This window comes from Symphalangus syndactylus, chromosome 7 (assembly GCF_028878055.3).
Source record: "Symphalangus syndactylus isolate Jambi chromosome 7, NHGRI_mSymSyn1-v2.1_pri, whole genome shotgun sequence".
Lineage (NCBI taxonomy): Eukaryota > Metazoa > Chordata > Mammalia > Primates > Hylobatidae > Symphalangus > Symphalangus syndactylus.
Genome location: NC_072429.2, coordinates 115596783 through 115617826, shown reverse-complemented (window position 1 = coordinate 115617826; position 21044 = coordinate 115596783). Strand labels below are relative to the sequence as shown.

Below are 21044 nucleotides of genomic sequence, written 5' to 3'. Positions count from 1 at the left end.
ATGGCAGTGGCAGCAACAATGGAAGCAACCAAGAGAGAAGGCAGCTGGCACTGGAGGGCCTCGTGCCAGGTTCCAGGCACAGAGGGATTCTGGCAGTGATTACAGCAGTAAATAGAGCTGATGGTTGTGCCGGGGCCCTGGGCCCTGCCAGGAAGAGAGCAGGGGTGATGAGATTCTTATAATTACACTGGTTTAGACTCAGCCATCATGGGTTTACCCACAGAAGACTCTGATCTATCCTCAGGCTGGGAGTTGCAGAAGCACCTGTTACAGCAGAAGTCATTTGGCAAGCCAAACAAAATGCGGATTCATCCAGGCCACCTGTAAAGGAATTTAATGCCTAACAACCTATGCAAAGCTTCTAATTGTCATAATTAATTTGGCATCTATTCACTGGTAGGTGCTAAACAAGTACCATATGGCGAAAGCCCATTTCCTGCTAACGTGGTTTAATCCCCCATATAATTAAAGCTGTGAGAAATTGTGTCATTTGAAAAACCCAAGCACAATATTTTCCTCACAAAACTGTTTTTAGTGTCTCTTCTTTTGGCCCTCTCTCTCCCACTATTGTTATGAACATCTTACTTTCTTCAGTTTATCCAGCTACTGCTTCCCCGATGCATAATTTAGGTTACAATTATTTTCTCATTTTCCCCTCCAGCTGGCAGTAGTTTGATCGCTCCCATTTCATAGATCTTTAAAATGTCACACGGTTGCTCCAGCTTATTTAGAAAACCTGGGAAGAGGGGAAATGTAGATTGCAGGGCAGCCTCAGCCCTCAGAAAAGTTTCTCTGCTTTCTCATGTGTCCCAGCTGACAGGATGCCAGGCCAGCAAGCTAACAACCAATAGCTGAGCGCCATGGCAAAGAACTATATAAAGACAATCATCTGGCTTCTGCTACTTTACAAACAAAAGGCAAGAGATAGCATACTGGAGAGGAAACAAAATAAAAACTTTTAATAATGATAGTGTCCCATGTATCAAGCTCCCATTGTATTTCCGCATTGCACAGTTAATATCAGAGGCTACCTCCACTGACTCAGACTTCCATAAACAAGACACTTTGGACACAAAGGAGTTTCTCATTCTGTTTCTGTATCTGTCGCCTCTAGAAAATACAGTGATCCAAAGTTCATCACTAAAAGATGTGGGGAAAAAGTGGTGACCAAAACTTTGCAATACAATAATGGACCTTTTTTAACCTAAAAGTGTGAAAAACAATGCATCAATTTTCATACTTTCTCTTTTAAATTTTCTTTCTTTTGATCCTCAATATATTATCAGTATAATCAAATGACATTAGTATTAACCAACATCAGCAATCTATATTCTGTAAGGAATTGAGCTCATACAATGAATCACCTCGAGTATTTTTTTAAACACAAAATCACAACAATTTATAAATGTTAATCTTTAAAACGCACTGGAGAATGATTGTCCCAAAGGTTAAGTAGAAACTTTTTCAAAAAACAGATCACAAGGAACTATGCCAACCCTTTCCTAAAAATTTCTATAAAATTCAAAGGAAGAAATAAACAGGAAATCTAGTTTACAAATGAAATTTAATATAGTAGTCATAAATTTATAGGCCAAGAGCTCATATGCGAAATGTGTGAAGGAACGCAATGGTCAGATATCGAGATGCTGGCGAATGCTCATCTGCCAATGCTGAACTTGGTAATTCCTCATTTATGCAGAGGGAAATTAAGTACCAAAGGGCTAGAATAATTTACTTATTGTGGGAAAAAAAGTTAAGGACAAACTAAACTTAGTCCAGATAATTCTCAGATCCTCACACACATAAAACAACTTGCATTTATTTTATTTTTATTATTTATTTATTTATTCGAGGCCAAGTCCCCCTCTGTCACCCAGGCTGGAGTGCAGGGGCATGATCTCGGCTCACTGCAACCTCCACCTCCCAGGTTCAAGTGATTCTTATGCCTCGGCCTCCTGAGTAGCTGGTACTATAGGCGAGCACCACCACACCCTGCTAATTTTTGTATTTTTAGTAGAGATGGGGTTTTGCCACGTTGGCCAGGCTGGTCTCAAACTCCTGAGCTCAAGCAATCTGCCCACCTCGGCCTCCCAAAGTGCTGGAATTACAAGCGTGATCCACCATGCTGGCCCTTGTATTTATTTTAAAAAGAGAAAGACTGTGTCTCTTCTGTTCTCGTTTGTCTTCAAGAACTGATTTTTATAGTTTATTAAATATTAAAATTACATAGCTTGTTATAAATTAATTTGTAGTTTGCAGACAATAACCATTATAAATATCACTTAGATCTGCAACTATTTATTATTAACTTTACTGTTTGCATTAAAAAGATAGCACTTTTCGGGTACAGTTAGATAGTCCAATTAAACAGTAAGAACCATTTGAACTCCTAAAACTGAACAACTGTATTAGTTATGAACACTAAATACAAGTCATGAAACTCCAGCTTGAATTTGCTTAGGCAAAAAGAGATTTTATGAGAAGGATATCAGAATATTTCATGTACATAAACAAGAGCAAGGCCTGGAGTCTTACAGCTTGACCCCCAGGAACAAGGAAGCGAAGCACTCTCCCTCCCTCCCTCCCCTTTTGTGCTTTTAGTGGTTCCGTTTCAATCACCTCCATTAGGGTGTGGGTTTTCTCACATGGTGACAACCAGCAGCTTCCAAGCCCCTGATCCACAGCTTCTACTGGCAGAAATATTCATCTACTCTTTTAGTGCCCATTCAAAAAATCCTAAGGACAAACCCATCTGCCTGCCTTGAGCTGCATGACTATATCCAGGAAGGTGGAGTACCCTTAGTCACAGACCACCTGAAGGGCATGGTTAGAATCCAGGTAGAAATAATTCTCCACAAAAAGCGGGGCAGGCTGCTGGACAGACAAACCGAGAATAATCAAGTAAAACAAAACAAGCATGAACTCTGAAAGCTCAGGCAATGACAGAAAGGTCAGGTGACATAAGTTGGAATACCGAAAGTTGGCATTAAAGCATTCTTTGAGAGAGAGAGATATTTACCTATAGTTATATTTTACTTCTGTGTCCCAGTCGAAATAACAAATAAATAACTTTAAAATTTGGTAATACATCATTTTTCTCTCCCCTCTCTTAGATGTTTTTCTGTCACCTTCCCCTGTCATCTAAGTTTTGGGTCCATAAATTGCCCCTCAAAACTTATGCAAAGCAAAATGTGTTCATCAGAATTGTTTCAGGGTTGTATGCGTTAGTTTTAGGATCCAGAGCTTCGCGTGTGCATTTTTTTTTTTTATTTTTTTTGAGATAGAGTCTCGCTCTGTTGCCCAGGCTGGAGTGCAGCAGCACGATCTCGGCTCACTGCAAGTTCTGTCTCCTGGGTTCATGCCATTATCCTGCCTCAGACTCCCGAGTAGCTGGGACTACAGGCGCCCGCCATCACGCCCGGCTGATTTTTTTGTATTTTTAGTAGAGGCGAGGTTTCACAGTGTTAGCCAGGATGGTCTCGATCTCCTGACCTCTTGATCCGCCCACCTCGGCCACCCAAAGTGCTGGGATTACAGGCGTGAGCCACCGCGCCCGGCCCTTGCATGTGCATTTCTTTATTCTGGATTCGCAGCATCATCTTTTGGGCTTTGGGAGTGTGATGTAATTTCCAGTTCATACTCCTTTTTCAATTGCTGCACTTTCATGTTTAGGTCCAGTAAAGTTCTAGCCAGCTGGTGGTTTTGGAATTGCATTTCCACCTAAAAGTTAGAAAAAAAATAAAAATTTGTATTAGCCTGAGATGCAGATCAAATGAAACCACTCTCTGACTACACAGAAGAAATAAGTTTGTAGGAAAAGAAAATAAGATATCAAGAAAGATGTATTTCTCATCTTATTCTCCAGTTCTAACTGTTTGGTCTGGGTACAAAACTGACTTTCTATATGACAAGGTAAAATCCAGATATATAAATAGCTTTTGAAATGGCCTTGAAATGAAAACAAAAATAGCTGATGCACAAAGCTGTCCATATGAAAAATACCTATGCACCGAAGGCTGTTTTCAAGGAAGAGCATGTGATCCACAATGAAATCATTTATCTTTATGCACCTTCTGAGCCACAGGATAACTGCCTACAGCCACCTGAGTATTCAGAATCTGTGCCTATTTACTTGATTACTTATCATTTCAAGTTTTCAGGATTTTAAATGGTCTACCTGCTGAGCAAAAACATTTAATGACACCTTAGAGACACATGTATAGTTATGTGTACTTATATAATCTAACATTTTTCACTCTGGAGTGAAATCTGTTGGGTATCAAGGCTGATTTATACCATCCTCCAATGGGAGTTTATGAAGGTCCTCATGTGTTTAAAAAAAAAAGCTCTCTACGGCATGTTACCCGGGGGCAGGCCAACAAAGCTTAGTCCAACATAATCTTTGTATTATAACTGAAAACTAATGATCAACTACTTGCAAATTTCTTCAGCTAGGGCTTGTTTAATGCAGTTCATGAGGAATTTGTTCTCCCTGCTAAAAAAGCTTCATCAGCTTGTCAATAGAAACCACCCCAGGAGGAACCAGGACAGTGTGTTGGTAAAAAGCAAATATTCGTGGTCATCTAATTTGCAAAATAAAGCTATTGGATAAAATTATCTTTCAGTTTTTCTCTGAGACATTATTCTCCATTCTGCAGCACCTAGAATCATTTTTCTGACAGCAAGAATTAGCAAAGAATAAAGTAAATGAATATCCAGCAAACAAGCAGTAACAGTAACCACACAACCACCACAACAAAAAACCCTTGCAGGAAGCTTCAGCTCTCTAGGGTGGCCCAGATGCTCTATAATCCTGCCCTACCTTGAGCTTCCTTTACCGGCCCTCTTTCCCATGCCAGCTCCCATTGCAGCTGGTGAGAAACCTTGCCAGTCCCTAAATAAATGCTGAGCTGAAGCACACCTCTTTCTGTCCCCATTTCTGTTTAAGATGCCCTTTGCCACCTCTCTCTGCTGAACCCAGTCAAATGCCAGCTCTTCTGAGAAGCCCTCCCTGATCGCATGGGCAGACATAATTGCCTCTCATCTGTGCATCCACAGCACTCTGTACAAGTGCCTCATAACACGCTGACCAGACGAGACTAATGATTTTGAGGGTATAGGCTGTATCTTATTCATAATTGTATCCCCAACTAAGAGTGCACTGCCTGGGCACACAACCTAGCAGGTTCTCTGTGTGTTTGTTATAAGAGTGAGTGAATTAATTAGTTAATTAACTGATGAATATCCATCCTATACTTTCATGCAAGAATCAAGGAGAAAAATTATTGGTAATGATTTACCATCTAAGTAAAATAAGTATGTATAACTCACACTTATTTAGGAAATTCAAACATCAATGGTTCTTTAACTTTTCTTTCATCAAGGATCCCTTTGGGAATCTGATGAAAGTTATGAACCCTCTCTGAGGAAAAACTATATGCACATCAAAAATTCTGCATACAATTTTAGGTATATAGAACCCCTGAAATCCACTCACAGAACCTAGAAATGAATGATTCTTACTAAGAAACCCAGTCAAACAACAGAAAATAGAATAGCAACACAACTCTAAATTAATTAAATTTGTTCATCGTTCCTTACAAATACCATCCTAATATATGATACATGTACATTTGTATAGAAATGTATGTCAGTTCCTGTAAAAATCCAGTTAATAGCCAAAAATCAAAAACTAAGTCTTCTAGTGGTAATGATATTAAGGTACAGGATCCACACTCTTTTGCCTCTTCCTTATGACCAGGATAAAATGACTGACCAAGATGTTGACCATCGTCTGTAACCCAAGGACACATTATTTGTGTATGTGTAAACTTCTCTGGTTCCTTTCCAGAAAAACTCCTGATTTTTTGATAGGAATGTATCTGTTCTTTTTTGGTATAGTCAGAGTCCAAGGTCTATAGTAATCATTATAATAATAAGAGCCACTAAACAATACCCATGGTCTAAGCATTTCATAGAATATTATCTCACATAAGCTCTGGAATCCTATGAGATTATAAATTCCATTTTACAGATGGGTAAACAAACTCAAACTGGCTAAGTAACGATCCCAAAGTTGTAGGACCAGCAAGTGTTAGCAGAACCTGTAAATGTTAATGTTGGTATTTGAGCCCTCATCTGTTTAGATTTTATTGCCACCAGCGGTCTACAGCCATACCACCCTGAACATGCCCGATCTCGTGAGATTTTATTGCCACCCCCAACATATTGCTTGTCTAAAGCTCCTAACAAGCAACTTATTAGACTGTTATGATTGAAAGCTGTCTCCGAGCTTATTCAGTGTAATCTCCTCATCTGATTTAAATATGAGTCCCCTGAGGCTCAGGAAGGAGTACCGGCAGATCCCAAGACTACAATGCAGATATGGCTGTGCCAGGTTTCAGCTTTCCAGCTTAGCATCCTAGCATCCTGGCCCATAGCACAGGCCTCCAGTGGCCAAATGAGGTGGCTCCAGCTACCCTGCTGCTCAGACTCACTGCTTAGACTCAGGGTGAAAACCAGGTGTTTCTTCGACATTGTTGGATCAGATAGTAAATCTGGTAGTAAATCTAATGTAACCCATGTTAACAATCTGAATCTGACAAGGAATTTAGGATATTGTCTTTTTTCTTTTTTTTTTTTTTTGAGACGTTGTTTCACTCATGTCTCCCAGGCTGGAGTGTAATGGCGCAATCTCGGCCCACTGCAGCCTCTGCCTCCCAGGTTCAAGCGATTCTCCTGCATCAGCCTACTGAGTAGCTGGAATTACAGGTGCCAGCCACCATGCCCTGCTAATTTTTGTATTTTTAGCAGAGATGGGGCTTCACCATGTTGGCCAGGCTGTTCTCGAACTCCTGGCCTCAGGTGATCCACTTGCCTCGGCCTCCCAAAGAGCTAGGATTACAGGCGTGAGCCACAGCTCCGGCCTAATACTGTTCTTCTTAAACTCACAAATGCGATAACATTCTTAAATAAGACAATTTACTGATGGTTGGATCAGTTATAAAGTAGTGGTTAATTGTATTAGTAATCAGTGCAAAAGAGAAGAATTTTCCAAGTCAAGTCCCCACTGCACACTTTCCTAGGCAGCACCATTTTAAAGTATGAATTGCTCCTATTCATTGTGTCCTTTTCAAGTTGTGACTAATTTCCAATTTTTTTAATTAAAAAAGCAGTCAGCTAAAATATTTACCTATACACCCTCCTGTGTAATATTCAGATGTAACCTGTGTAATGTTCGAAACGGCGCAATTTTACAAAATACCTTATCACTTCCAGTTTTCTAAATTATTACCCACGGGAAAGATAAGAATAAAACTTGCGGGGCATAAAGAAAGAGTTACTGATGGACACACTCCATCAATCCCGAGAGAGTTTATTTCATGGAAATTTCCTCCTCCACGATACAGTCACAGTTCCCTACAGGGCAGAAAACTATAGAAACGGGTTGGGGAGGAGACATCTTGAGTATGTCACTGGTAGACCAGGCACCCCCGCCCCCACCCCCACCCCCACCCCCCACCATGGGTCCTGCAGGGCCTTTTCCTTCCCAACAATGCTGGGGAGGCGGGGGCGTCAACGCCGTGTCCAGACCTGAGCTGGCCCCTCAAGGCCTCAGGTGGGCTACGCGGCCAGCGGCTCTGGAGCCGGAGGAGAGGCCCCGGGAGAGGGGCCCTGGGAGCCGTCCGCCCAGCCCGCTCTCTCACCAGCTCCGCCCGCAGCCTGGCCAGGGTGGCCTCGACGCGCGTGCAGCTCTGCTCCTCCCGCGCCGCCGCCGCCGCCGCCGCCTCCCGCGCGCGCCTCGAGGTCGCGCGCTGCACCGCCCACTGGAAGGCGAGCGTCAGCCGTCGTCTGAGGTCCTCCAGCAGCGGGCTAGCGGCGAGGGCCTCCTCCTGGACGTCCGTGCTCCTGCCGTCCCCGGGGAAGCCGCACGCGGGACGAGGTGGGAACCAAAGCTCCGCTCCACCTGGGAGTCCTTGGAGCCCCTGGGGAATTCTCTCTCTGCAGCGGCGGAAGTTCCCGGGGCCCATCGCGGAGACGCCTGGTCACTGCTGTAGCGCTGCTGCTGAAAAATGAGTTTCCAAGTTTGATGTTTAGGGCGGGGTCAGGGCGGGGGGGGGGAGGTAATTCAAGGACCCTTGCCAAGTGGGACGCTGCAACTGCCCCGCCATTCAGAGCCGCTCCTTTGCTCCCAGTCCCATCTTAGTCCTCCATTAGCGACAGAGGAAGGAGGCGGTTCCCATAACTCCAGGAGAAGTTACAGCTGAGTCGCTTTTTTCTGCTGCTTGCATTGAAAGGAAGTCTTTCTAAGGAGAAGGCTTGGGAACTGAGCAGTCAGCCTGCGTAAGTGGAAGTTGAGTTACGGATGGAAGGTTTGTGACCAAAGGTAGAATATTTCAACCCAAAGCCTTCCTGGTTGCCTTGATCGTCTAATACTTCATTCCTTAAAAACAATTTTTTTTCTTCCTACTCTCTGCCAGGCACTTTGCCAAGTTTGGTGGATGCAAAGGCTTAATTAGACCCCTCACCTTTCCCCAGGTATTGCCCGCAGTCAGGGGGGAGAGCCTTGGCCCTGCTTGCTAGTTAGAATGTACTTTCTACAGGTTCAGTAAGGCATACCTGGAAGTCTGAGTCTCCATGCTCCTTTCTGTGTTTGACTCCTGTCTGCCATGTCCACGTTTATGAAGGGGTTAAAATGAAAAATCAAAATTCCCCTTAGCCCAAAGTGTGTATGTTTAATTCCCAACTAATAAGGTTTGGATCTGTGTCATCACCAAATTCCAGTGGAATTGTAATCCCCAGTGTTGGAGATGAGGCCTGGTGGGAGGTGATTGGATCATGGAGGTAGAGTTCTCGTGAATGGTTTAGCCCCATTCCCGCCTGATACTTTATAGTGAATGAGTTCTTACCAGATCTGGTTGTTTAAAGTGTGTGGCACCTCCCCTCTCTCTCTCACTCCTGCTCTGCCATGTAAGACACCTGCTCTCGCTTTGCCTTCCACTATGAGTAAAAGCTCCCTGAGGCCTCCCCAGACGCACATGCTGCCATGCTTTCTGTATAGCATGCAGAACCATGAGCCAATTAAACCTCTTTTCTTTCCAAATTACCCAGTCTCTGGTATTTCTTTATAGCAGTGAGAGGACAGACTAATACACCAACTCCAGGTAATCATGTGCCAATATTACTTGTATGTCCTTTATCAAAGAACATATTCTGCCTCTTTTTGATCTATTAGGGAATTTCTAAAAAGGAGTGAACAATCAAAACTTTTGTATGATCAAAGAATGCAATTACAAAAAAAAACAAAACATAGTTTAAACACAACTCTCACATTATTCATCATTCATTCATTCATTCATTCAAAAGTTACAAGTCACTTGCAATGTTCCAGGGTCCATGGTAGGCATTGAAGGCAATAACAACTGATTTTTATTCATGCTTAGTATGTTCCAGGCAATTTTTATGTATTTAATCTTCACAGCAACCTTGTGAGGTAAGTACTATTAGTTTCTGTATTTTACAATTGAGGAAACTAAGGCAAGAGATTAAGACGTACACCAAAGATCTCAAAGCTGGTAAGGGATCCACTGGAAATTTGCACCTAGGAAGTCTGGCTTGTGCTTCAAACCGCTGGGATACACCCTGGATACGCTTTATCTCCCAAAGAGGAAGAGAATTGCTCAGTTTATATGTTGCATGAGTGAGTGAGTGAGAGTGAATAAGTGTTTAAATTCACTATGTTCATAAAATTCGGCTCTATTGAAATGGCTTGAGGCTCAACTGGATAAGGAGCAATACAGGTTACTCGGCCTGTGCAGATAATCTACTAAATTCAACAGCTTGCAATAGTTTACAACCCAAGCACAGTAAAATTCCTACCATTGTATATTGCTTCATAAAGATTCCCTAGAAACATCTGAAGATATGTTGTCTTGATAGAAATTATAAAAATCCATGTGGTCTGCCATGCAGCAACAGAGTGTGAATTTAGGGTTTTTTGTTTGTTGGTTGGTGATAGGTTGATGGGGCTTGAAAACCACCACTAGTCAATGTACAATATAAACGTTTAAAATGAATTTTTTGCTATGATTTTTCACTTCCATTTCCAGATCATTTACTTCAACAAGAATTTCAGTTAAGTTCAATTTAACTCAACAGTGAATGGTGCATGTTCAGCGTTAAGAATTGTGCCATATGAGGGAGATATAAAGATGAATAAGGCATAGTTTTTGTCCCCCAGAAGCTTAAAACCTGGGGAAGCAAACTTATTGATTCATTCATTTAACAATATTTATTTAATGTCTTATTATGTACTAAGCATTACACAAGGTGCTCAAGCTACAATGGCAAACCAAAGAGACAAAATGTTTTCTTAAAATAAACTGCTTTACCACAAATTAATAAGTTTCTTCTATAGGTTGATTTTTCAGTTGTGGTACACCTTGAATTTTACAATTTTTTTTCTTTCTCTTACACAGGCAAAGCAAATTGAAGAACTGGAGCACTGAATATAACGACATTTGAATTAGAAAATGTATTAATTATTTATTGCTGCATAACAAATTACTCCAAAATTCAATGGTTTAAAAAATAAACATTTATTATCTCTGACAGTTTCTGTGGGAAAGAATTTGGGAACAGCTTAGGTTATGGTCCCCAGCTTTTATGCTGTTGTAACCAAATGTCAGGCAAGGTCTCCATCCTCTGAAGCTGGATGTGATTGGAGCTGGAGGATCAGCTTGCAAGGTGGATCACTTAGATGAATGACTCAAATGCCTGACAATTGGAGCCCGCACTTGGTGGGAGGCCTCAGTTCCTCTCCATGTGGACTCCTCCCTACTATTATGTAAGCGTCTTCATGATATAGTGGCTAGACCTCCCTCAAAACAAGAAGAGAGAAATACAGAGAGCCAGAGAGAAGCTCTTTACATGTGCCCTGAACCACGTTTTTATGACCTGGCTTTGGAAGTCAGTTTGCTTATCAGTATCAAGTGTCTAAGTTGGAGCCATATTCAAGGGGAGGAACCTCAGCTCCACCTTTTGAAGTAGGGAGTATCAAAAATTTCCAAATATATTTTTAAACTACCATGAGAGAAACATATGTACATTACATGTAAGTAAACAGTGATACAAATGACTTCTGACTTCCTGAAGAAAAAAAAAGAAGTCCAGAAAATATTGAGATATTTTTAAACGCAGAGAGAACTAAATTAACACAGAATTCTACATTCAGCAAAAATATCCTCCCAAAAACCAATCTCAAAAAGCATGTTTTTAAAAAAGGAAAATTTATCACAAGCAGGCTTACACTATAAGAAGTACTAAAGGAAATTCCTCAGGCTGAAGTAAAATAATAGTAGAGGGAAACAGATCTTCAGGAAGAAATGAGTAACATAAGAAATGGTAAGTATCTAGGTATACATAAATGACTTTGATTCCTCTTAATTAATAAACATATTGTTTCATATATATGTTTTTAAAGAACAAATATATATATTGTTATATATATTCGTTTTTTAACTTAATGGTTAGGAAATACCTATATCTTGTTCACAACACAAAACCCATTTAGCACATACTAGGTGATCAATTGCCTAGTTAATTAAACTGAATGAAATATTTGATTCCCTCTATTTCCCTGATCTTCATCTCTGGCATTTGTTTCACTGCAGTAATCCAGTCACATGAGCCGCACCTGAAAGTATACTAGCACCCAGAATGATACCTTTAAAAGCCTGAATTCTGAAAATCTATTCTCAGTCCACATCCTTTTTTCTATCCACAATTCACTCTGACCCCTCAATTCAAGAGAAATGGCTTTCTGAAGTACTCTTCTGTTTCTCTTTTCCCACCCAGAATCTTGTGGTAAATTATTTCAGCTAACTCATATCAGCACCTTCTAGTGCTCTATCCACTTGGCCTTCTGCCAACCCTACCCAGTTTATTTCAATCCTACTTATTCAATGTCTTTACTCCTATTTTTAAGCAGTCAATGTGATGCCTGACTTCAACTGTCCTCTCAACATTACACAACCATCCCTTGATTCATACCTCCCTGACCACCTCAAATCTCTGTCACAAAGACCTTATGGACTCTGACCACCACCTACCCTCTCGTTGTGTCTCCATTCCCATTATACTGCACAGAAACCATTTTTTACTTCACTGAGGTGAGAATTGACAACTGTTAACTCACATAGCACTTAGTATATGCCACCTACTGTTTCCAATTGCTTTACATTCCCTTCTCACACCAACCCTATGAGGTAGATGCCAAAACTAACAACGTTTTACAGATGGAAAAACTAAGGCACAAAGACATGAAGTAATTCCTTGAAGGTCGCAACCCTTAGAGAGTCATGGAGTGAGAAGTTAGCCCCAGTCTGTGCTGTCTGCTCCTGGTACCTTGCCTTTTCATAAAGATGATCAGGTGGAGACACCCTCAATTTATATTTCTTTTACCTCCAAACATCAATATCTTAACCTATTATTCTGTTTTCACCACCAAGCTCAAAGAGGGAAAAAGAGAGAACACTTAGAAGAGAGCAGGATGCTTCCTCCTTTGAGCCAAGAACAGATGAAAAATGGATGAAGTTATAAATAATGAAAAGGCGTAACATATGGAAGATAATTAATAAATCAACCAAAGTAAAAAACAGGGTTACAGAAAAATATGAAGCGAATACAATGAAAAGAAACTCGTTCATGTATATTCATTGCAGCACTGTTTGTTATAGTGAAAACTGTAAACAACCAAAATATGTACCAATACATGTGGTAAGATTGCTTGATACCCAGTCAATCTGCATTCTCCCCTTCCTCCTTACTAAAAGAACCTGATTGTTGGTGGTATCAATATATCTGACTAAAGTATTAAATTTCCCTTAATTCCTGACAGAAAGGGATGGCTATGTGTTAAGATATGACCAATGAGATATAAGCAGGAATTGTTAGGTAGGACTTGTACAAAAGTGTTTTAAGGGGGGACTGACTTTACTGGCACACCAATTTGTTCCTTACCTTTCACTTCTTCCTGACTGGAATGAAGATTTGATTGCTGGAGCTCCAACAGTCACTTTGGGACAAGGTAATAATATTACCTTGAGGATGGGAGCTACACTCAGTATTAGAACACCGAAATCAGTCTGTCCCTGAAAACACCACAGAATTACCACATATGCCCAAGACTATACAACTTTTGTTATATGAGAAAGATAAAACTTTTAATTTTTTGCCACATTTTTTAATCTCTGTTACTAGTGCCAAAACTAATTCCTAACACAATGAGAAGAAATATTTAATAAATTATGGTATACCCATAATTTAGAATTCCATAGGCTCAATCTTTAAAAAGGTGGATCCATGTACTAGCATGGGAAAATGTCCATAACATACCATCAAGAGAAAAACGTAACCAGGCATGGTTGCACATGCCTGTAGCCCCAGCTACTAGGGGGGCTGAGGCTGGAGGGTCACTTGAGCCTGGAAATTTGAGGCTGTAGTATACTAGGATCACGCTTGTGACTAGCCCACTGCACTCCAACCTGGGCAACATAGTGAGACCCCCATCTCTTTAAAAAAGTAAGAGAGAAGAGTAAGCTGTGAAATAATATGTATCATATGGTAGAATTTTTTACAAACTATAGATAGATGTGTTTGCATGTGTATTTAAAAGAGGGTTTAGAAAAATGAGTGCAAACTTGTTAGCAGTGGTTATATTTGGGAGCTGGGCAGCAATGAATGTAGGAGTCTTTTATTCTTTAATATGTGTATCTCTTTATTATTTCAACGTTTAACAACAAATACATGCTGCATTACTTGTGTTATAAAAATAATGGGAGTGAAGAAAAAGAAAGAGAAGTCAATCAGAAACCATTCTACCCTAACTACTTGGGATTTCTTTGGACAGGGTTCTGCTTCATTGGCACATGGGGCAACTTGTAAAGAATGCTATGCAGCTGAGAGGCTGAGGCCGGCGGATCACAAGGTCAGGAGATTGAAACCATCCTGGCTAGCATAGTGAAACCCATCTCTACTAAAAATACAAAAAAATTAGCTGGGCGTGGTGGTGAGCACCTGTAGTCCCAGCTACTCAGGAGGCTGAGGCAGGAGAATGGCGTAAAGCTGGTAGGCAGAGCTTGCAGTGAGCCGAGATCATGCCACTGCACTCCAGCCTGGGTGACAGAGCCAGACTCTGTCTCAAAAAAAAAGAATGCTATGCAGGCTGGGCGTGGTGGCTCATGCCTGTAATCCCAGCACTTTGGGGGGCCAAGGCAGGTGGATCACCTGAGGTCAGGAGTTCCAGACCTGCGTGACCAACATGGTGAAACCCCGCCTCTACTAAAAAATACAAAATTAGCCATGTGTGGTGGTGCATGCCTGTAATCCTAGCTACTTGGGAGGCTGAGGCCGGAGAATCGCTTGAACCTGGCACGTGGAGGTTGCAGTGAGCTGAGATCACGCCATTGCACTTCAGCTCAGGCAACAAGAGTGAAACTCCATCAAAAAAAAAGAGGGAATGCTATGCAGTCGTCTAAACATATAAGGCAGTGAATTAAAATACAATCTGAAAGTTCAGATTCATTTGTTTTCACTTTCTATTGATTTTCACTTCTCTTTGGGCTTCAGTTTTAGGTATTACATACATACGTAAAATATAAATATTTATGCCATTCATTAACCTGCATTTTTTTTCTTGTGTCTTGACTGGGTCCCAAATTTACCTCTTTTAAATAGGTATGATCCAGAAACCTGGCAGCTATGTGCTGCAAGACTGCCTTTCTATTGAATCACTCCTCTTTGGCATAGACACCAATGTGAACAATAGAAGAGATTCACCTGACTTGGAAATCTCAGCCAAAATGCTGTGGGCTTGGTAGAAAATATATCTAAATGCATCCCTTATGAATTATTGGTAAATGCAGGAAGCCATTTGAAACTTTCAGTTACATAATACCAATCACATAATGGTTCCATTGTTTCACCAAAACAACAGACTCTCAAATATTTATATGAGTTGATTTTTTAAGGAAATACCAACTATATCTGCACCATATATCTGCAAATATATCTGTACAACAACATTTTCAAAATGCTCCTTTACCATTTATCAAAAAGGGTTGAGGAACCCCAAAAGATAAGATTCTCTCCTTAAAACTCTGAATAGAAATGGAAACATACCTTCTATCTTTTTGATTGAACTCTTCATAGAATCCATCTGATTGAGAAGTGAAATCAAATTATACAGATCCTAAACATGATTTTAACCATAAAGTGTTATTTATTCTATCAACATAACATTAAAATTAAATTGAAATTAAATAAAATCAACATTAAATGTTAAAAATACAACATTAAGTTTCTAGTAAGAAAAAACAAGGTGGTATTTAACTACAACTTACCCAGTAGTGCTCAAAGATCAACAAAACTAAGTGGGGTTATTGGGAACACATAGGCTTTCTCCGCTGAATTGAAAAAGACTATTGCTTCTGTCAGGAGACCACTTCTACCTGACCTGTATCAAGTTGATCAAAAAAGAATCAGAATTTCTAGAAGGATTTTATTACTCATTATTTTATCTCCTTTCTATTGAATAGAAAAATGAAGGTCATTCTTCTTGCATCTTATTTACACACCAATATTACTTTTTATGAGATCCTTCTATAACTCTATAGAGTTAACAGAGTCATAACAAAATTGGCAACCTCCAGTAGACACAGAATAGAAAAACATTTGAAAAATTATGATGCATAAAAGAGAGGAAAAGAGCCAGATATTTTAAATGATCATGAAGATGAGAAGAAACAGTTGGTACTTCAACTTAATGGTTTGTTGTTTTAGGGAAAACACCAGGGTTATCATGTGGAGACTTAGTTTCTGTGTAATATTGAAACAGCCTAGCATCTAAAATCATGTGCACCAATTCACACTGCTTTTGATGTACCTAGAATTAAGGAACATTCATTCATTCAACATTCATTCATTCAAGAAGAATTTTGGGAAGCAAGGTGCAGTGGCGGCACCTGTAGTCCCAGCTACTCAGGAGGCTGAGACAGGAGAATTGCTTGAGCTCGGGAGTTTAAGGCAGTAGTGCACAATGATCACACCTGTGAATAGCCACTGCATTCTAACCTGGACAACCTAGTAAGACCCCATCTCTTTAAAAAAAAAAAAAAGTATTTTGGAGAACCTATCATCTGCCAGGCACTATGCTAAATACTGGTATGAACACTGTTTTTGTTACTGTTGCCTTTTTTACATTAATTTGATTGTCCTTTCTTAGTTTATTTCATTTCATCCTTTCAAATTCACATTCAGTGAAAAACATGAGTTTCCCAGTCTTGAAAAGTACTAATACTGAAAATTAGCATACATGACTGAAACCATTCCATTAATAAGAAAATAGCAATACTATCTCTCTTGCTTTAAATCAATTTAATGATTAGATGCTAAAATGTTCACAGGGACCTAGCTTGTTGGTTGAATGATGACTCTCTTTGACTACAGGAATACTCACATTTCTTCGGACAGGTTAAGTGCTTAAGCGTGAACTACGAGATGAAGAGAGTACCTGCAGTGCGTTGTACTTGTTAGTTACTTCAGTTTTAGTTTAGTGTAAAAAAATATAGAAACCTGTTTTTCAAAAAAACTTTTTTTAATTACAGAAAAATCCTAGATAAAAATAACAAATTGTAGGGGCACAGGGATCCCGTTCACCTTCTGAAGGTTCCCAGAAAATAAAGTGACAAAAGACAGATTAATAGGAGAAAAGCATAAACATTTATTAATGTACAGGGGGAAAAATTCCCAGAGTGATTATCAGGTAACCCAATGCAGTACAGAAGCTTATGTACCCTTTTTCATAGGTCAGGAGAAAGATGGGGAATACAGACCATTGTTTTGAGGGATGGTAAGTCATTAGGAATGAATGGACTCCAAAAGTGGAAGGCAGAGACATTAAGGGAAGGTGAGACGTGGTGCTGTATGGGAACAAAGGTTGTCTTATTAGGCAAATAAATTTCTTAGGGCTACCCTCAGAAGAACAGATGAAAAGTCTCTCTCAACATGGTGCTGACTCCCAGTCTCTTCTCTTCTCTGATGGTTGATCTTTCCTAGTTACCTAATGAGATCCCTACAGAGGGGGTTTAAGACAATTGAGGGAGGGCACAGTAGCTAATGCCTGTAATCCCAGCACTTTGGGAGGCTGAGGCAGAAGGATTGCTTGAGCACAGAAGTTCAAGACCAACCTGGGCAACACAGCAAGACCCCATCCCTACAAAAAATTCTTTTTAAAAAATTAGCTGGGTGGGCTGGTGCACACCTGTGGTACCAGCTGCTTGGGAGGCTGAGGTGGGAGAATTGCTGGAGCCTGGGAGGTCAAGGCTGCAATAAGCCACAGCTGCACCACCGCACTCAATTCTGCGTGACAGAGTGACAGGGTGAGACCCTGTCTAACAACAACAAAAAAGGACAATTGCATTTATTTTGGAAAGAAACTTTCTTGGTCAGTTAAAGAAATTCCAGAGTGCCTTCCTGCACTTACAGGAACAAGACAAGTTGGAGTGGGGAACGAGACAAGGTTAGAAACCCTTGCCTCTGAAGCAGCATCTAAGGTCTCTCAGCATGTCAAAGAACAAGTCTTTGGGGTATTGCTTTCTGAGCCTCAACAAAATCAAAATTAGAAAGAGAAAAGTGACTCCTGAGAAGTGATTCTTTGAAAAGGGAAGAGAATAATTAATATACTGGTAGAAACACTATGTCTAGAAATTGCAAACTCAGTAACTCAGTTACTCAGAGCTCTTAACTGTGCAGAGGGAATTAGACCAGCAAAGTGCAAGGAAAAGGGTACTAGAAATCTACAAACGTGGGCTCTTTACTTATTCAGATTTTGACTCCGTGCGAAACGCTCTCTCTCTGGGCTTCTCTTTTTTCTCATTTGTTACTGTTAAATCAAGTTTAGCCTAAAGCTGTCTCCTTACACATTTTAAGTTTGGCCTAAGGGTGTCTGTGTACGTGGTGAACTGTAATTTAACTGGATGCGTAAACAGACAGTAACCTACTCTTATGCCAATCACTGAGTTTCAGCTAATCAAAGGCGGCCAACTATTCAAACCGTGTTCAATTAAGGCAAATGCTCAGCTGCAACCAATCTGGTTGTTTCTGTACCTCACTTCTGTTTTCTATGCATCATTTTTTGTTCTATCCAGAAATCTTCTTTGACCATGTAGCTGCATCGGAGCCTCCCCGAATCTATTCTGGGCAGGGACTGCCCCATTCATGAATCATTCTTTGCTCAATTAAACTCTATTAATTTTAATTTGCCTAAGGTTTTTCCTTTAACATTACTTTTCTACAAACTACATTTGCTGTGCCCAGAAAATTTCTCAAGTAATTTCACTTCTCCGTGTCTTTGCACGTGTGCTGTTCCTTCATGTGGAATGCCCTTCCTGCCTTACCCAGCTCTTCTAATGAGTCTTCCCCAGATTCCTAAGGCAAGAAAAGACTCTCTCTCCTTTGTGTGTTCCTACCACTGCATCCACAACTCCAGTTCCTGCTTTTTATGCTACATTCTAGTCCCCGTTATTCCTTTTAATCTGTGAGTTTATGACATGCACACCTTCTCTTTTTTTGGTCTCATTTGTTTCCATTTTTGCTGGATATTAAACTACACTCCAGCTCTATAAGATTCAACGGATTTCAAGTACCTCATAGAGAAAATTATGCATTTATGAGTCCAGGAATACACAACTTGTTTTTAACCATAGCATCAGATGATGCTAGCTCACTTTCGCAAGCGTTACTCAGCAAAGTACAGAAAACAGTAGGAGACCCTCACTTGCTGCTTTCCAGTACCTGGGAGCCCCCTGCTGTCCAGAAAAACAAGACACTGCAGCCTCTCCCCAGGCTAATAAGGCAGCGCTGGACATTAACATGCAATCTTTAAAACTTAACATTTCATACACCAGAGCATCAATATCAGCTGCTGTTACTATCCTCCTTCTGAATCAACCACATCCTCTTTCTGGGTTTTTAACTTTTCTTAATGGTACCTCCATGATCCAAATCACCCTGGATCAACACCCCCACCCCCATTCTTCCTGCCCCTACTCATTTTTTCAGCAGTGTTGCTATTGTTTCTTGAACTTGGGCTATGTGCCAGGCTCTGTGATAAGCTCTTCACATGCATTACATATCATTTAATCTCTCAATAGCCCTATAAGTCAGGCTATGCTGCTCATTTCAGTGAGAGGACAGCTGAGGTTTCGGATGGTTAATTAACTTGCCTGATGTTATATGTATGGCAGGGACCAAAGCTGGGACTTGAATCAAGAATTGGGTTGCAGAAGCCTTAACCACTTGCTTCCTTCCAAGACACTGTTTTTTCAAACCCAGCCCACGTCCTCCTTGCGAGGCCAGCTCCTACTGCAATTCAGCTTCTCATTGTATCACATCTGAACTACAGAGTCATAGCTATACTCCTCACCTTCTGCCTCTCTCATTCAACTAAAATCTGATATTTCACCATTAAGGTTTTATTAATTTTGTTAACTGGGTAACTAACGTTGGAGCTCCCTACTCTTTCTGAACTCACAGACTTTGATCTTTAAAACCCTAAGGCCATGTTTCAAGCCCAACAGCATTGTCTGATCTCATCTCTTCTTCATCCCTATGTTATGGTGAGTCCATGAGTCTCAGCCTGCTCTGCTACCCTTGTCAAACACTGACAACACCACTCCAGCCCTGGTATTCTTCGTTCACTCTAACTCTCTTAGTACTGGCATAATAGGTAAGAGTTGGTTTTGGGAGCAGACAGATTTAAATCCCTACAGAGTTACTTTTTAGTTTTGTAATGTTGAATAACGCCTATCACCTAGCCTAATTGGATACTGGATATTTGAAATGCTCCCCCCTGAACCGAAGTCATTGTACAGATAATGAACATGAGGTTTTAAAAATTACAGAGTACCATACTCTTAACTCTCTCTTCCAAAAAAACCTCGAAATAATAATAACTATAATTTTTGACTACCTAACTTGCACCAGCAATGCGCTAAGTATTTTGTGAAGCCTAAGATATAAGCATAAACAATAACTGTTAGATAAACTTTGTAAGAGCAAATGCAAATGACATTAATAACTGATGTTTTTAATTATTGCAGTATTTTACCAGCAAAATGCAGCAGTAAATGTATGCTGCTTGAATATAGATGAACAATTGTGCACTTTACTATGTAAAGTAGATAATTTCAAACAAATGAATGGTATAACATTTGAAGAACATTTTCATTTTTATTTGTATAGAAGATATATTCCAACATACTTGAATATGCTGAGCTAATTCTCTTTCCACCCTTCCCAAATTATCTTCCCTCCCCACCACATACATAATAGCTTGAAATTTCTCATATCTGGCCAGAAAAGGGTAAGGGGTAGGCAAGAAAAAAAGGTAATGCATGGTGGGCAAAGATGGTCTGAGCCTCCTAGATTATAGACGTTGCATAACTTTCCTGGCTGCTAAGTGTTTGTTTTAGAGGCAGAACCCAGCCAGAGAAAACTTCACTCACTCCAAGTTTGCTCAGACATAATGAAATGGCTAGTACTGACTAGTTCCTCTATTCTGGCTGTCTATTTTTTATTTATTTTTTATTTTATTTTATTTACTTTTTTTTTTTTTTGAGATAGAGTCTCTCTCTGTCACCCAGGCTGGAGTGCAGTGGCGCGATCTCGGCTCACTGCAACCTCTGCCTCCCGGGTTCACGCCATTCTCCTGCCTCAGCCTCCCGAGCAGCTGGGACTACAGGTGCCTGCCACCACACCTGGCTAATTTTTTGTATTTTTAGTAGAGATGGGGTTTTACCATGTTAGCCAGGATGGTCTCGCTCTCCTGACCTCGTGATCCGCCCGCCTCAGCCTCCTGAAGTGCTGGGATTACAGTTGTGAGCCACTGCACCTGGCCTCTGGTTGTCTATCGTGGCACATATACACCATGGAATACTATGCAGCCATAAAAAATGATGAGTTCATGTCCTTTGTAGGGACATGGA

General features: G+C 40.5%; 1 protein-coding gene across 2 annotated transcripts; it reads right to left on the bottom strand.

The window, feature by feature from the left end:
- Positions 1–933: 933 nt before the first annotated feature.
- Positions 934–10605, bottom strand: AARD (alanine and arginine rich domain containing protein). 2 transcript variants are annotated; one of them, XM_063643520.1, is made up of 2 exons: positions 7594–10605; positions 934–3720 (listed from the first exon to the last, which is right to left on the bottom strand). In XM_063643520.1, exons 1-2 carry the CDS (start codon positions 8028–8030, stop codon positions 3669–3671), a joined length of 489 nt encoding a protein of 162 aa, XP_063499590.1. In that variant the 5' UTR covers positions 8031–10605; the 3' UTR covers positions 934–3668. The 2 variants fall into 2 exon arrangements, with proteins under 2 accessions (XP_063499590.1, XP_055143078.1); XM_055287103.2 differs by having other exon boundaries at positions 7707–10605.
- Positions 10606–21044: the final 10439 nt, after the last annotated feature.